Here is a 17,216-nt window from a genome sequence, read left to right on the forward strand (position 1 = left end):
CGAACGGTTTTATTTTCAAGATAAATAGATTTAAAATTTAATTTTAAAGTTCCCCCGAAAATGCAATATTAGGGTGTAACGATATTTTGAACGCCCACAAGTGTGTCTCCATGAGTGTGTGTCAGTTCCTAAACGCCTCTGTTGTGTCTATTCCTTGGACGCAATATTCCGACAGAAGCCGAAAGCTGCCTCCATGGATTCCAACACCAAACTGACTCGATCTCTGCCGTGTCAAGTCCACGTCAACCAGGGCGAGAACCTGTGAGTCCTTCACCCGAGACCCGGCGCCCTCGTGCCCCGCGGCTCTTTTATTTAAACGTTGTTTTCCCCTCGACCAGGAACACGGACCAGTGGCCTCAGAAGCTGATCATGCAGCTGATTCCTCAGCAGCTCCTGGTGAGAACGTTTGTTTTCTCCGCTCGTTTAGTTTCCACTCCTTTTTTTAATGCGTTTGTTCTTTTCTCCGCAGACCACCTTAGGCCACCTTTTCAGAAACTCCCGCATGGTTCAGTTCTTCTTCACCCATAAAGACATGGAGTCGCTCAACGGCTTGTACAGAATAATGGCCAACGGTTTCGTGAGTATTTTTCAAGTGCTTTACCTCTGTGTGAACTTCGGCGAGTGCAGGGGCCGTCTCTGACCATCAGGGGGCGTAACGCGGCGCCTCAAGTGTTTCTGGGGTTTTTTTTAGGCGAGCAGTCCCTGGCGTGAATAATTCAAGTGTGGATTTATTCATCAAACTTTCATTCTGTCCAGCTCACCTCCACGCCCTCTTTTTTTTTTTTTTCGCTGCCTTGCTCAAGGGCGATGCTAGAGCGCTGGAATCATTCAACAGATTTTTCTACCTTTTTAATGATTGAGTTTCTAAGAAAATAACCTTTTATCAGAGCCGTTTGATGATTCTGGTTCATATTTATATAAGTATATTGGAAAGAATCTATTGATACGATATCACGATACAAACTATAGTCATAGTGTAGTAACAAGTATATATGTGTAGTATTGTCCAGTACTTGACTCTTGTAGTGCAGTATTTACAGACCACATGATTCTTGACGAAGTCGTAACTGTTTTCATATGTTTTTAAACCAAAATATGTCCAAACATCAGCTTTAAAAGCTGCTGGATTCACGGTATCCTCTCGTCCTCAGTCGTAACTGCTTTCATATGTTTTTAAACCAAAATATGTCCAAACATCAGCTTTAAAAGCTGCTGGACTCACTGTATCCTCTCGTCCTCAGTCGTAACTGCTTTCATTTGTTTTCAAACTAAAATATGTCCAAACATCAGCTTTAAAAGCTGCTGGACTCACTGTATCCTCTCGTCCTCAGTCGTAACTGCTTTCATATGTTTTTAAACCAAAATATGTCCAAACATCAGCTTTAAAAGCTGCTGGACTCACTGTATCCTCTCGTCCTCAGTCGTAACTGCTTTAATTTGTTTTCAAACTAAAATATGTCCAAACATCAGCTTTAAAAGCTGCTGGACTCACTGTATCCTCTCGTCCTCAGTCGTAACTGCTTTCATATGTTTTTAAACCAAAATATGTCCAAACATCAGCTTTAAAAGCTGCTGGACTCACTGTATCCTCTCGTCCTCAGTCGTGACTGCTTACATTTGTTTTTAAACCAAAATATGTCCAAACATCAGCTTTAAAAGCTGCTGGAGTCACTGTATCCTCTCGTCCTCAGTCGTAACTGCTTTCATTTATTTTCAAACCAAAATATGTCCAAACATCAGCTTTAAAAGCTGCTGGAGTCACTGTATCCTCTCGTCCTCAGTCGTAACTGCTTTCATTTGTTTTCAAACCAAAATATGTCCAAACATGAGCTTTAAAAGCTGCTGGAGTCACTGTATCCTCTCGTCCTCAGTCGTAACTGCTTTCATTTGTTTTCAAACCAAAATATGTCCAAACATGAGCTTTAAAAGCTGCTGGAGTCACTGTATCCTCTCGTCCTCAGTCGTAACTGCTCTCATTAGTTTTAAACCAAAATATGTACAAACATGAGCTTTATAAGCTGCTGGAGTCACTGTATCCTCTCATCCTCAGTCGTAACTGCTCTCATTAGTTTTAAACCAAAATATGTACAAACATCAGCTTTAAAAGATGCTGGAGCCACTGTATCCTCTCGTCCTCAGTCATCTCAAGAATCTCAGAAATTTTTTTTTTGATATTAATGTGTATCGATAGTTTTTCTTACAACCTGGTTACAACCAGTTTTGAAGTATTAAGTCATTTAATGCATAGTAAAGCTGCTGGAGTCGACTGTATCCTCTCGTCCTCAGTCATCTCGAGAATCTTGCTAAAAATAATTATTACCGTATCCTCACGTGTCTAGTTAACACGGTCAAAAGAGAGAGCAACTCCCCGCGGACCGGGTTTTGCAGGAGCCAGGGCCACATGCTCTCCTGCAGCAGACCACCTTATGTGGGACACCAGCCTCATCCTATACAATGTCCAAGTCGCTTTCTTTTTTGTTATTTTTAATTCCCTCTAACCCCCGTTTGACCCCCGACCTCCAGGCCGGCTGCGTCCACTTCCCTCACACCACCTCCCCCTGCGAGGTGCGGGTCCTGATGCTGCTCTACTCGTCCAAGAAGAGGATCTTCATGGGCCTCATCCCCAACGACCAGAGCGGCTTCGTCAACGGCATCCGGCAGGTCATCACCAACCACAAGCAGGTCCAGCAGCACCGCGTGGTGAGTGGCTTCAGCCGGAGGAAGCATTAAAACCCGGAGATAATGAGGAGGCATTAGCGGAGGCGCTGGGAGGAATTGAGGTGCATTGTTTCAGGCAGTGCGGTGCATTGTTATTGACATTTCATTTAACAGGAGCGCTATCTTCGGCGCCGCCGCTAATGTCTTTACTGCAGACTAATGATGCTAACTTAGCAGCTTCCCCTCTTGCACCATTAGCTCGCGCGCCGTATTACCTTCACTTAGAAGAAAACATGCTTTTTTAATGCACCGGCTTTTAAAAAAAAAAGGCAGGACGTCGGTGAGGAAAAACTCAAATCAGAGACGGTGACCGGTCGCAAAAATAACCCCTCCTCCTCCTCCGACGACCGCGGGAGACGCTGATCCGGGTTTGTGTCGGTTGTCGAGAAAAGCTATTACGCTTATTCTTTAAGCGATGAATAATGCAGCGCCGGGAAGCTCAAAAGTTAAACATGAATGAGGCGGCGGGCGATGTGCGCCGCCCTCGGGGACTGGATAAGTAAATCAAAGCTGCTCCTCCCAGTTCTCCCGCTGAAGGTAAACTAGTTTCTCGCCTTTTTTTTTTTTTTCCCCTCTTCCCGCCTTCCTCCGAGACGTGGCCGTTAAAAAACTCCTTCCCCGGGTTCCCCGAGACGACGACGCTGCTCCGGCGTCACGTTCTCTCGCTCCACGCCGTCTTTTTCTCGCTCCACGCCGTCTCCTCGCGCCGAGGTCATTTGGAAGGAAGACATGAAATCGTAATGATCCGCTTCCTTTGTCTTCGCCCGTCTCTCGTGTGTCATCACGTACTCAGCGCCGCGTAATTAAAGTTTCAATTAGAAGGGTTTTTAAAAAGTCCTGGACCGGTCGGTTCCCCGGGAACCAGGGGAGGTCCATCACTAGACAACAGGTCCGGGGGAGTAGAAAAAAAAAAAAAAGAACTGTAGACAAACTGACTCTTGAATAATTGATTCTTTCTAATCCTAGTTTAATGTTTTTTTTCTACAGTGAAGAGATTTTTATTCCTCTTGTTATTTTAAATGATCAGTTATTTGTAATTTATTAAATTCCTCTTTATTATTGAAAGATTTTTCTTCCGACTCCAGTTTCTCTTGTTTTCTAATTCATGAATGTTATTTATTTTATGTCAGACGCTCCAATTATTTTAAAATACTTGTTATTTAATCCATCTATTCGGCTTTTGACAGCCAGTGGATCACAGAGGTAGTGTTATACTTTTTTTTATTTTATTTATATTTTCAAATTAGTTTTTTTAATGGTCCAGTTCCCCAGGTTTCATTGATTTATTCGTTTATTTATTTATTTATTTATTTATATTTATTTCAGTGTTTTAATAATCCAGTTACACAGGTTTTATTTATTTATGTTTATTTATTTCAGTGTTTTAATAATCCAGTTACACAGGTTTTATTTATTTATGTTTATTTATTTCAGTGTTTTAATAATCCAGTTACACAGGTTTTATTTATTTATGTTTATTTATTTCAGTGTTTTAATAATCCAGTTACACAGGTTTTATTTATTTATGTTTATTTATTTCAGTGTTTTAATAATCCAGTTACACAGGTTTTATTTATTTATGTTTATTTATTTCAGTGTTTTAATAATCCAGTTACACAGGTTTTATTTATTTATGTTTATTTATTTCAGTGTTTTAATAATCCAGTTACACGGGTTTTATTTATTTATATTTATTTATTTAAGTGTTTTAATAATCCAGTTACACAGGTTTTATTTATTTATATTTATTTATTTCAGTGTTTTAATAATCAAGTTACACAGGTTTTATTTATTTATATTTTTTATTTAAGTGTTTTAATAATCCAGTTACACAGGTTTTATTTATTTATATTTATTTATTTCAGTGTTTTAATAATCCAGTTACAAAGGTTTTATTTATTTATATTTATTTATTTAAGTGTTTTAATAATCCAGTTACAAAGGTTTTATTTATTTATATTTATTTATTTCAGTGTTTTAATAATCCAGTTACACAGGTTTTATTTATTTATGTTTATTTATTTCAGTGTTTTAATAATCCAGTTACACAGGTTTTATTTATTTATATTTATTTATTTCAGTGTTTTAATAATCCAGTTACACAGGTTTTATTTATTTATATTTATTTATTTCAGTGTTTTAATAATCCAGTTACACAGGTTTTATTTATTTATGTTTATTTATTTCAGTGTTTTAATAATCCAGTTACACAGGTTTTATTTATTTATATTTATTTATTTAAGTGTTTTAATAATCCAGTTACACAGGTTTTATTTATTTATATTTATTTATTTCAGTGTTTTAATAATCCAGTTACACAGGTTTTATTTATTTATGTTTATTTATTTCAGTGTTTTAATAATCCAGTTACACAGGTTTTATTTATTTATGTTTATTTATTTCAGTGTTTTAATAATCCAGTTACACAGGTTTTATTTATTTATGTTTATTTATTTCAGTGTTTTAATAATCCAGTTACACAGGTTTTATTTATTTATTTATTTGAGTGTTTTAATGGTTCAGTTACACATTGTTTTGCTTTTAAATGGATCAATTAAAGTTTTTATATACATTTTCTTTCCTTCTTTTCTCTGGAGAATTAAAAAAACAACTTAAATTGACAGTTTCCTAGATTTTATTTAGACTTTGAAAGGATTTTTAGTGTCATTTTTACCAGTTTTTATTTTTATTTTTAACATGTATTATCTAACATATTTCTGCTGAATACTTTATTGTCATTTTTTTGGTCCTTTTTTCTCATTTATTTTCTGGCATCACATTTCATGGTTAAAATTAAAAGTTACCGTTAAATTGTTCCCTTATTTGTTCCTAGAAACGGGTTTATTAAGTTTATTGTAGTTTTGTGTAGTTGTTCGACGCTGATGTCGGCGTGACCTTCACACTCACTGACTCGTGTTCACCGTTGCAGCAGCTGGGCGGCGCCGGGGGTCCCATGCAGCCGGGGCAGGTCCCGCAGAACCAGAACTTTCTCAACAGGCCCGCTGGCCCCATCCCCGTATCCCACGGCAACGTCCAGCAGCAGGTGAACTCACTAATCCGCTGTCGAATCCGTCCCACGTTTTCCACATCAGTTCCTTCTCTCCCTGGACGCCATCGTCCTGCTGTTCTCCGCACGCCCTGCTCCTGTAACACCCTTTTCTTTCTGTCCTCCTCCTCCACACCTCCTCTCTGACTCTCCTCTGTCCAGTCTGTGGTGGTGGGCATGCCTCCTGTTAGTCAGGTCTCCTTGATGGAGGAGCAGCAGAGGCAGAACAGCATGGTGAGAGCAACACTTCACGCATGTTTCTGAGTCCACTCCGGTCCAACTAACCGTAGAGGGAACAGAACCCGACTCCTGGGGTCTTATGTCGGCGGTTTATCGAGACATACGGGTCTGATCCGGGAAAATCCTCCCAGAGGACGCCGCAGATTATTTGTGCCTCTCCCTCCAGATGACCATGAGAACAGCGGGACCCAACAACCAGCAGCCGCCGGTCAGCGGAGCTCCGCCCAACCAGGTGGCCCAGAGTGGACAAGCCCTGCCTCAGGCCCCAATCCTGCGCCTCTCTAACCCCGGCGCCAACCCCCAGCTGCGCAGCCTTCTGCTCAGCCAGCAGCAGCCGGTGAGTCTCTTAGCTCCTGTTGAACCTTCCAGAGGACGCTAGCGAGTCCTCCAGACGAAAACCTGGTCTCGGGTCGAGTCCAGTCGCTGCAGATGTTTGGACTGATCTGGACCAAGAATGTGGAGATGAAGAAGAAAACGAAGGATTTGTTACTTCAGGCGTACAAGCTAACGTTTGGAGAAACGAGCAGGAAGTTGAGATTCTAAAGTCAGAATGAACAAGTTTATCAGGAGAAACACACTCGTCTTCTAAAGTACTATTAAAAAACAAGATGTGTTGAAAAATACACTTAAAGTGCAATTTTTTTTAAAATATCTTTGTCATTTTTGTGACTCGGAAATAACTTTACCAACATGTGATTGAACACAAACTAATGACAGAACTCGAATAATAACAAACTGTACTTTTTCCACTTTAATATTTTTTATTTGATTACTTTTTGTACTCGTTTACTTTTGTGTCTGAGACCTTTTTGTACTTCAGTACTTTTTACACAATAACTAAAATGTTTTTTTTACATTTTGTGCTCTGGTATATCATTCTGGTATAAAGATTACTTTTTATTGGAGAACTTTTTCTTCTTGATTACTATTGTGTCCGAGAACTTTTTAAACTCAAACATATTGATTTCCTAAAGACTTGTATTTTATTCCTTTTGTGGTCAAGTATTTTTACTCGTTTACTTTAGTGTCTGAAATACCTATCGTTCTCAAGTATTTTTACTCGATTAATATTGTGTCCAAGAACTTATTTTACTCGAGTACTTTTACTTAGTTACTTTTGTGTCCGAGTACTTTCTGTCCTCTTGTTTTCTTACAATTATTATTGTGTTCAAGAACTTTTTTGTGCTTTTTCTTTTACTTGATTACTTTTGTATTTGAGTAATTTTTGTATTTTTATTCATTGTCTATTGTGTCTAAATACTTTCTGTACTTGCATAGTTTAATTTTTACTGAATTACAGTTCAATCCAAATACTTTTTCCTCATTTATTCTCACTCAAATTTGTATACTCTATTACTTGTACATGTACTTTGTGTACATGTTTGTTGACGGCGTTTGTGTTGTCGCCCCCCAACAGCAGGGCGGCGTCTCCCACATGCAGGGGATGATGCCCCACCAGGGTCTGGGGCAGCAGATGGTCCACCCCGCCCCAGGAGGGGGCGCTCAGATGCAGTCGCAGTGGAGGCAACAAATGCCAGGTCAGGATCTGACCCCGGAACACCATGACACGATCCACCATCACATGTCCACACACACACACACACACACACATCAGAGACGAGGGCCAAGAATGAAAGAGTCGATCACATGACCTGGTGTTGGATTCACTATTGATCATTGATCGAGATGATTGATGAGCTTCAGCACCAGAAAGAATAGTTTTTTAATCGTCAATCAAAACGTCGTCCACGAAACGATTAATCGTCATTTTTTTCTTTCTTTCGACCCCTCAGGTCAGATGATGATGTCACAGGGTCAGCGCGGCGCCGTACCCCAGCCGGGGATGTCTCAGGTGTCCAGCGCCATGGACGAGGAGATGCTCATGGACCTGATGTGACCCCCGAACCCCCCCCCCCCCCCCCCCCCGCACTCTTTTATAAATAAACTGTAACATAGAGTCGTTTTCGTTTCTCTCTCGCGTGTCAAAAATAAAGGCTTCAATTTTGAAAGTCTTTGAACGAGGATCGTGCTCTTGTTTTGGAGGAGAAGGAGGAGGAAGTGAACTCATCACCTGTCGGGCTCCATGTTAGCACTTCTGTTCTAATCTCTGGTCTTCTGAGGTGGCGTCGAGGGGGCAGCAGCAGCAGCAGCAGCAGCAGCAGCAGCAGCAGCAGCAGCAGCAGCAGCAGCAGCAGCAGCAGCAGCGGCTCTTAAGACGTGTCAAACTCTCCCCCAGAAACCTCCTCCAGATCCTCACCCAGGTGTGCTGCCGATGAAAGGCTGCTTCTGTGTGAGGTTTGTCAAGAACTCCGAGGATTGTTTTCGCTGGATTTGAACCCGAGACTCTCCCTCCCTCTCCCTCCTCCGAGCTGCCACATCTTAATGTATTCCGGTACAAATCGCGGGGAGCAAGCGTCTCCGTCTCATCGGCATTGATCTGCGAGGCCCGGGAGTGGAACGAGCAGTTTGTGTTTATTAATCATGATGATTTCTTTTGTAGAATTGGGTCACAAAATGGCTGATTCCGTGAAAACTAAAACCTTCCCCTCCCTCTCTTCCGTCAAAGCCCGTCGTCTTTGCCAGGAGGCTCTGCTGGCGCCGCTGGAGCTCGTCTCTCCCCCGGACGAGATGCGTCTTCCTTGTAGGAACTAATGCGATGTTTCCCTTCGATACGGCGCCGACGGCCCCGGACCCGGTAAGGTGTGCGTGCAGGACTGAAATAGCCGCTCGATAGTTGTGCGTCTTTTCTCTGCCAAATAGTGTCAGTGTGTTAATTTTAACTACTCCAATATGTCGCAGAGCCACAGAGCGCCCCCCTGTGCCAAGTAGATCCACCAGATGGCTGCAGTTGGCACCGGTTCTGCTGGCAGAACCCGCAATCAGGCTGACACACGAGGCTCAGTGTGGAAGGCCTTTCGCTAACTTCCACACACACACACACACACACACACACACATCGGCAGGAAGTGATGTCACACCATGTCACCTGGGAGACGGAGGCGGTTGCTAAGATACAGTGACAGTGGGCTCTTGTTTCTGAGTTTCACATGGACAGACACACTCGTCCCTCAGAGGCGGGTTCATCCCTCCATCGCTGACCCGCCCAGAGCTCGGCGCCGCTCGTCCTCCGCCCCCCCCCCCCTCCCCCCTCCATCTCGTGTCTCAGCTCATGAGCGTTCAAAATGTTTAAAAATCTATTTTAAACTCTTAACTGGAGCATTTTTTATTATTATTATTAATATTTGAAGTCATTTTCAACAACAACATAGAAAATCTCACCATCTTTGACAGAACATTTTTTTTGGTCAAATTCCCGCTTTTACTTCGTTAAATTTTTAACTCATTTCATGATTGAAACATTTGATTGTTAGTTGTGGTGTTTTTTTTCTTTTAAATAAAGCTTATTTTCTTATTTTAAAAATATACTTTACATACCACTCGCATAAAGGCTTAACTTGGGTCTTAAAGCATCTTTTTCAGAATATTCAAACCTAGAAGGAGCCAAGGTCTCGAGCAGGCAAGCTACTCAAGTAACATCGATTGAAAAGTCACTTACATTTAGAGTGAAAGAGATTTTAATCTGAAAGCTACACTCGTTAGCTTAGCTGGCGGCTAACAGTGAACTAGCTGCGATGACCATATGTTTAGTTGAAGATTAGAGTTTGTGTAAATCTACAATAAAATCCACAACATATAATTTCTAACGTTAAAATTGAGACACTTGTTTGTTTGTTTTAAATTAATGGATAAATATTTTAGGCGGGAAAATATGTTCGTCTTGAGCTCAAAACGCATACTTGTGTACTTAAACTTAGTATATTTAGTGCATAAGTGCACAATTCTTAGTATGTGAAATGTAGTGCTCCAAGAACACTAAATTCTCACTAAAACTCGCACAAAACTGAGTTTGGATCGATGGACACTTTCTACACTAAACGGCTCCATCTTTGTGACGCTGACGTTGTAAATGGAAGTTACGTTTTTTTATACATATATATACTGTATACTGTATATATATTCATATACTTACAGGTGTATTTTCAGCAGCAGTAGGGAGAACGTGAGCAACATGAGGCACTGAAAGCTTTTCTTACCGGGAAAGACGTTCACCAAAACAATCTGATTGGATCGCGGTGCGGAAGGGTCATCCAGGGGTCATCCAATCGGAGGAGGCCCCGCCCAGCGTACACCACATGATGCCTTCAGTACCTGAGTTCCAATTCCAAACATAAGCGGGTCAAGCGATCCCAGACTATTTTTTTTTAAAGGTAGTGAGTGTAGGAGCCCCCAGTAGAAAGAGGATGACACCCAGGCTAGCCGAACGTGCTGCCAACAGGTGGCGATGGTGTTCCTACAGCTGGTTGAAATCATCGCTAATTAGTAGTAGAAGAAGAAGAAGCTGTCGCGTCATTTCCTGTTAGTGCGTAGCAGCAGAGTTTGATTTGAGACGAACTATCTGTGGAGAATTAGTTACTAGTTAGTACGTACACTATACTAACTTCTAGTATACTAAGAGAAGCATGCGATTTGAGCACTGGTCGTTTTCCACTATATCCGGGTTTCGGGTCGCAAAGAACCAACCTTGTTCTGGCCGAGAACCATGGACTCTGATTTGTTGGCGTTTATTTTTTTGAATCCCCTTCGCTTCACACTCTTGAAATATTCTCGATAAAAGTGGCATCAGTTCTACCATGTGACTGTATTTTCTTGAAGAAATACTTGTGTATAATATGATAATATTATCATCAAGTCCTGCAGCATCTAACGCTCTCCAAGATCACGACCGAACCTTTGAGTTATTTTCCGACCGCCCTCCTGTTTCCAGGTGAGACGAGCGACGCAGGACGGATCCGGAATGTGAGCCCAATGTACTTCCTCTCCTCCACTTCCTCCCTCCATCACTGCCTCTTTATGTTCTTTCTCGTACTGTAACTTAATTTAGACGCTTAAAAACACTTCGCCCACGCCTGATGCAACACTGATGCTACAAACATTTACATAACGTGCGTATTTTTTCCCCGAAGGTGCTTCTTTAAAAAATGTTCTGCAGCAACACACACACACACACACACACACACACGCTGGATATTCAACACACAAACGCACTCGCTGAGTTAAACGCCGTCGCAGGAAGTCGCCAGCGATGACTCCTTTGACGATGATGTCAGAGCTGGAGGAGGGAGCCCCCCTCGGCCTTGTTGTTCCCCCCGTTGTGCGTCTGTTTGTGTCGACATTGAGACTCCTCTCCGGGCAGGACGCTGTCAGGTAATTAAAAGGGATGAATCATTCCCAGGTTCAGGACGGAGAGGGAATCCATTAAGTGCAGCGGATCACGCGGGGATTGATCACCTCGGTATATTCAGATATTTGCTTTTACTGCGCCTCATATAAATTTATGAGCGTCTTTAAGAGGAATGGGGATCAGGATCATCAGGTGCACTCAAGCCGTGACACAACTCATTCTCCCGCTTTTTGACTGGAGCTCCGCCCACGTTTCATGTTTCCACGTCTGAGACAAAAAAAATGATATTGTAAAAAGTCCATGTGTAGACGGAGACTTACATTTCTGAAAAACACAGTTTGTTTCATGAGAAAACGACAACTGTGTTAATGGCTACATTCAAAAAACTATGCCCAGATAATTCAGTGTCACGTATTGGAATTCCCAGGAATGTAAGGGGCCCACAATCAGTGGTGAGTATTGGAATACGCTACACGATTCATAGGCAACAATACGATATACTGCGTTACTGTAGTAACGAGGATATATGTGTAGTATTGTCGAGTACTTGACTCTGGTGTTGCAGAATTTACAGACCACAAGACTCTTGACGAAGTGGTAACTACTTTCATTTGTTTTCAAACCAAAATATGTCCAAACATCAGCTTTAAAAGCTGCTGAACTCACTGTATCCTCTCGTCCTCAGTCGTGACTGATTTCATTTGTTTTCAAACCAAAATATGTCCAAACATCAGCTTTAAAAGCTGCTGAACTCACTGTATCCTCTCGTCCTCAGTCATCGCTGGGATCTCATTGTTCCTTTAGCTGCAGAGGACGTTATGACTGCTGCCATCTAGTGTCCGGAAGTTTGATTGCAACACAAAAATGAACACGAATATCGATACAGTATCTGAATAGAAATCTTGCGATCTATCGTCGTATCGAACAATCACCAGTAGACATGAAAACAACCTCCTGCCACGTCCATGTTGCTATGACCAGCATTAACCCATGAGTCACGATCCACTTGGGGAGTCATACGGTCAGAATCCTGATTATCTTAGTCCGAAAAAGTAAAACATATTTTCGTTAATAGTGTGAACTGAACTAGAGTGTGTAATCTCTGACGATACGATACGTACCACGATACAGAGTCAACGATACATATATATATATATATATATATATATATATAGCGATAGTGTAGTAAAAATTATATTTGTGTAGTATTGTCGAGTACTTGACTCTGGTGTTGTGATAGTGTAGTAACAAGTATATATGTGTAGTATTGTCCAGTACTTGACTCTGGTGTTGTGATAGTGTAGTAACAAGGATATATGTGTAGTATTGTCCAGTACTTGACTCTGGTGTTGTGATAGTGTAGTAACAAGTATATATGTGTAGTATTGTCCAGTACTTGACTCTGGTGTTGTGATAGTGTAGTAACAAGTATATATGTGTAGTATTGTCCAGTACTTGACTCTGGTGTTGTGATAGTGTAGTAACAAGTATATATGTGTAGCATTGTCCAGTACTTGACTCTGGTGTCGTGATAGTGTAGTAACAAGTATATATGTGTAGTATTGTCCAGTACTTGACTCTGGTGTTGTGATAGTGTAGTAACAAGTATATATGTGTAGTATTGTCCAGTACTTGACTCTGGTGTTGTGATAGTGTAGTAACAAGTATATATGTGTAGTATTGTCCAGTACTTGACTCTGGTGTTGTGATAGTGTAGTAACAAGTATATATGTGTAGTATTGTCCAGTACTTGACTCTGGTGTTGTGATAGTGTAGTAACAAGTATATATGTGTAGTATTGTCCAGTACTTGACTCTGGTGTTGTAGTATTTACAGACCACATGACTCTTGACGAAGTCGTAACTGCTTTCATTTGTTTTCAAACCAAATTATGTCCAAACATCAGCTTTAAAAGCTTCTGGACTCACTGTATCCTCTTGTCCTCAGTCATCTCTGGGTTATTGCAAGATTTCATTGTTCCTTTATCTGCGGAGGATGTAATGACTGCTACCATCTAGTGGTTGGAAGTTTAATTGCAACACAAAAATGGAACAAATGTCGTAAGTATTTGCACGTTAATCGTATACAAAAAATAATTGATTTATTACACACTTTATTGAACTGTTAAGACTAAAAGAACTATAAGACAACTTTTTCATACATTGCTGTTAAATATATACCAAAAAATATTGCAATACAAACCTACCCCAACAAAAAGTTTCCCAGTATGAGGAAGAAGGCGGACCATAGAGGATCCTTCATAGTCTCTATTGTCGGGTATAAAACTGCCTGTAGAACCTCTTCAAGTCATGGGTTATGATACCAACATATATTACATCATGGTGACCCCCTCAATAGGTGCTATCTGGGGCCACATAAAGTGGCCTGGTGGGCAGGATGTCTATTGCAGAAGCCATGTGGCAAAAACCAACCCAACAGAGTTTCTTACCAAAGGTAAATGTCTAGATGGACCTGGAACTGACGCCGGGTTTAACAGTTGAAAGGGTCAACCTTCCACGGGGACCCAGAAAGAATGGCACAGGACAGGATTACCTACTCTGGAGCCGCATTAGAGTCAAAGTCACTTCTTCGTCAATATGTCAAAAGAAGAACTTCGCCTTCTCCTCTGAAGCCACAGTTCTGTACACCTGGACTGGACCATCAAAGGTTAATGACCACCTTAAATATGTCGGACCCGAAGAAAGGCCCTGAAGGCACCAGCTTCATGGTGGGAAAACCCAAAGAAACCACCGCAGGAGGAGCAGAGACAAACTCTCACTCGAGGGGTTTTCCTTCCTCTGGAGCTGCTCCTTTCCACGCCCGGTTGATCTATTTATCCGAGTCGAGTTGACCTACTGAGACCCCGGCGCCCCAAAAGCCAACACCCTCAGTCGTTCGGTAAAGCCTTCGGTTCCATGTGAGGAACATTAATCTTTCGTCTTTATTCATTTATCGGCCTGTGGTGTCCACTCCATCAGACCGTTAAAGACCGGAGCGAGGGGGGGGGGGGGCAAGAAGGAGGCCCAGGTTACTCTCCTCCGGTCTGAGCCGACACTGCAGCAGAGATACAAATGGAGTGGGCTGGTGTGGGGGGGGCGGGGTGAGGGTCTTTTAAATACAGAGGAAGATGGAGGACGAAGAGGGCAACGAGACAACTGGAGGTGAAACGAGAGCAGCTTTGTATCGAGAGCGGAGAGATTGAGAGGTTCAAAGGGAAAAAAGGAGGGAGAGAGCAGTCAATATTCCAGAGATCCAGGACGACACCTCCACAGACGCCAGTGTGCAGAGGCAGGGAGGGGGGAGTGTGCGAGCGAGGGGAGGGATATCCACTGCACTGTTGTGTGACTGGAAATTTAATAGAGAGAGAGAGAGGGAGAGAGAGAGAGAGAGGGAGAGAGGGGGAGACGACGCAATGCAAAGAGACGCCGCCGGTGTCAGAGTTACGGGGGGACAGGTCGGTCTTTCGGACCCTCCGCGATGGAAGCGGGTCAAACGGGCGATGGCCGGTCGAGGGCCGCGGCTGTTGCGTCCAGACGGGGCGCGCAGGGGTCACCCCCGTTAGCTGGCGTTCGATTGAGCGATGGAAGGACGTGTGTGTGTGTGTGTGTGTGTGTGTGTGTGTGTGTGTGAGAACACGTGGAGGAAGTCCTGCTATAGCATCTATAGCATCTCACGCCGTCTCACCCCTTCCTCCCTCCCTGCTCCTTATCAACCAGCTGATTGTCTCCGTCGACCCTGACCCGACCCGTCACCTCCACCTACCCGGAGGACCCCCCCCCCCTCCCCCCTCCTCCCCCTCTCCCTCCATCATCACATGCTCCCATGAGCCTCGGCTGCGGCGGCATGATGAGGCGGTGGTGTACAGGTGGGGGCACACACGTGTGTGCGCGAGCTTCCGCGTTACCAAGGGAACCATTAAAGCAGCAAATGTTCCCTGAAACAAGCTTGTAAACACCAGCATCGTCTCGTCCGCGACACATGTCGGCTTCTTCTCCGGATTATTACAAATTACCACCTTTTTTTTTTACGATAAACTGTATCAAAAATAGATCCATCACTATTTCATGAAATTCTTTGTTGCTTTATGTCATCGCTGAGCCGCCGGTTAAAGTTTAAATCCATGCCACGGGCGGTCTGGTCTTTCATTAAGATTTAAGAGGCAACAATTAGAACTTTCGCTTCTGAAAGGTATTTATTTGAGCCGTTCATGGTGGAGCCGAACCAGTTCAGGAAGTCCGGCCCGGATTTACGCTCTGGTTTTAAGAGGGAAGACAGAGCAGCTCTAGGACACTTGATGAAGTACAGTTATGTCAAACATGACCAGAAGAGTTTAGGTAAAGCGGCCATGTTGTTACGACAAAAGGTACTTTTGGGCATTCCTTAGTTGTCTTAAATCGTATACTTGTGAACTTAAACTTAGTTTTTTTTTAAGTGCATAAGTGCGTCTCAATTCTTAGTATGTGAAATGTAGTGATACACACTAAATTATACTTAAACGCCCACAATACTTGAGTATGGATCGATGGACACTTTCTACCCTACACGGCTCCATCTTAGTGACGTTGACGTCGTAAACGAAAGTTACGTCATAAATATATATATATAATATATATATATATATATATTCATATACTTACAGGTGCATTTTCAGCAGCATTAGAAGGATGACACGTCTTCGTTCCTGTAAATATGTTGCGAATATTTAGTTTCTCATATTTCTTGATCCAAACGTGCTGCCAGCAGGTGGCGATAGTTTTCCTAGAGCTGGTTGAAATCATTGTTAAATAGTAGTAGAAGAAGAAGAAGGTGTCGCGTCATTTCCGATGCATGTCTCCAAGTGCACTACGTTACAGTGCACTGTAAGACCTCGCACTTATTTGCGCAGTGCTCCAATTTGGACAGGTTAGTACTGTCTCAAATCAAACCGTGTACTACATACTTACAGGAAATGACTCGACAGCTTCTTCTTCTACTACTTTTTAACAGTGATTTTAACCGGTCATTGGAAAATTATCAGCGACACTTGACAACCATTTTTGCCAATTGAAACAAGTTATTAAGTTGTGTTTCATTGTTTTATTATAGTTGTTTTCTGGTAAAACAAGTGTTTTCTCGAGGTATCTGCTCTGAAGACGCGTCTTTAGCTTCAGTTTAGCTTCAGTTTAGCTTCAGTTTAGCTTCAGTTTAGCTTCAGTTTAGCTTCAGTTTAGCTTCAGCTACGCCACTAAGACGGAGACGTTAAGGATGGAAAGTGTCCATCGATCCACACTCAATTTCCTGGCCGTTTAAGTGCTCGTCACGCACTACATTTTCGCACACTGCTCTTCCGGAGAGACATTTGTTTACTCAAAATACTAAGTGTAAGTGCACAAGTTCGCGATTTAGGACACACACGAGATGCTAACAGAGTTTACAGTGGTCACTCGTTAATCAAGCGGGATACGTTAGTCATTTTTTATAATTATTAAACATGTTTTAAGTCCGTAAAACCACAAACTTTTACACACTTTTCTCAGACAGACATTAACATTTCCGCACAGTTCTCTCTTTTATTGAAACACTCTCAAAGTTCAAACTTTCGTAGATTTAAAAAGGATAAGTTCAATATTAGTAAACTAAACCAATTTTCAATCTGGCTAGACGAACGCATTCTGTACTCCTTTAGCCAATCAGGACGCAGAACACATTTGTGCGTTCATACTGTACGCTGTAAAAAAGAAACCATTCAAAATTACACTAAAAGAAATCCGCGAGGCCGCGGTAGGTGAACCGTGTTAAAGCGAGGGATTATAAACATTTAAACAGTAATTCATTAGTTTATCAATAGTTAATGAGTTTACAAAGCTAAGGTTTTATCAACACTTAAAAAAGTGAATATTGTAAATGAAAAGTTGGAACTGTTGTGGAAAAGCTAATGTAGCCTGCTAGCACTAGCCTGTGTAGCTAAGCTAATCAGGCTACATTATGTAA

At 42.0% G+C, this 17,216-nt stretch overlaps 1 protein-coding gene across 6 annotated transcripts in view; it reads left to right on the forward strand.

Annotated features, from left to right (window-relative positions):
* Positions 1-8,016, forward strand: part of med25 (mediator complex subunit 25) — a 31,719-nt gene extending 23,703 nt beyond the window's left edge. Inside the window, exons 12-20 of one of the 6 annotated variants that reach the window (XM_087809852.1) lie at positions 176-261; positions 339-396; positions 470-577; positions 2,524-2,700; positions 5,648-5,761; positions 5,927-5,998; positions 6,171-6,341; positions 7,422-7,542; positions 7,798-8,016. In XM_087809852.1, coding sequence (XP_087665978.1) covers positions 176-261; positions 339-396; positions 470-577; positions 2,524-2,700; positions 5,648-5,761; positions 5,927-5,998; positions 6,171-6,341; positions 7,422-7,542; positions 7,798-7,901 — 1,011 coding nt within the window. In that variant the 3' untranslated portion in view covers positions 7,902-8,016. The remainder of the gene's footprint in view (positions 1-175; positions 262-338; positions 397-469; positions 578-2,523; positions 2,701-5,647; positions 5,762-5,926; positions 5,999-6,170; positions 6,342-7,421; positions 7,543-7,797) is intronic. The other 5 variants (XM_087809853.1, XM_087809854.1, XM_087809851.1 and 2 more) reach the window with 5 other exon arrangements.
* Positions 8,017-17,216: the final 9,200 nt, after the last annotated feature.

This window comes from Callionymus lyra, chromosome 15 (assembly GCF_982586985.1).
Source record: "Callionymus lyra chromosome 15, fCalLyr1.hap1.1, whole genome shotgun sequence".
NCBI classification, from domain to species: Eukaryota; Metazoa; Chordata; class Actinopteri; order Syngnathiformes; family Callionymidae; genus Callionymus; species Callionymus lyra.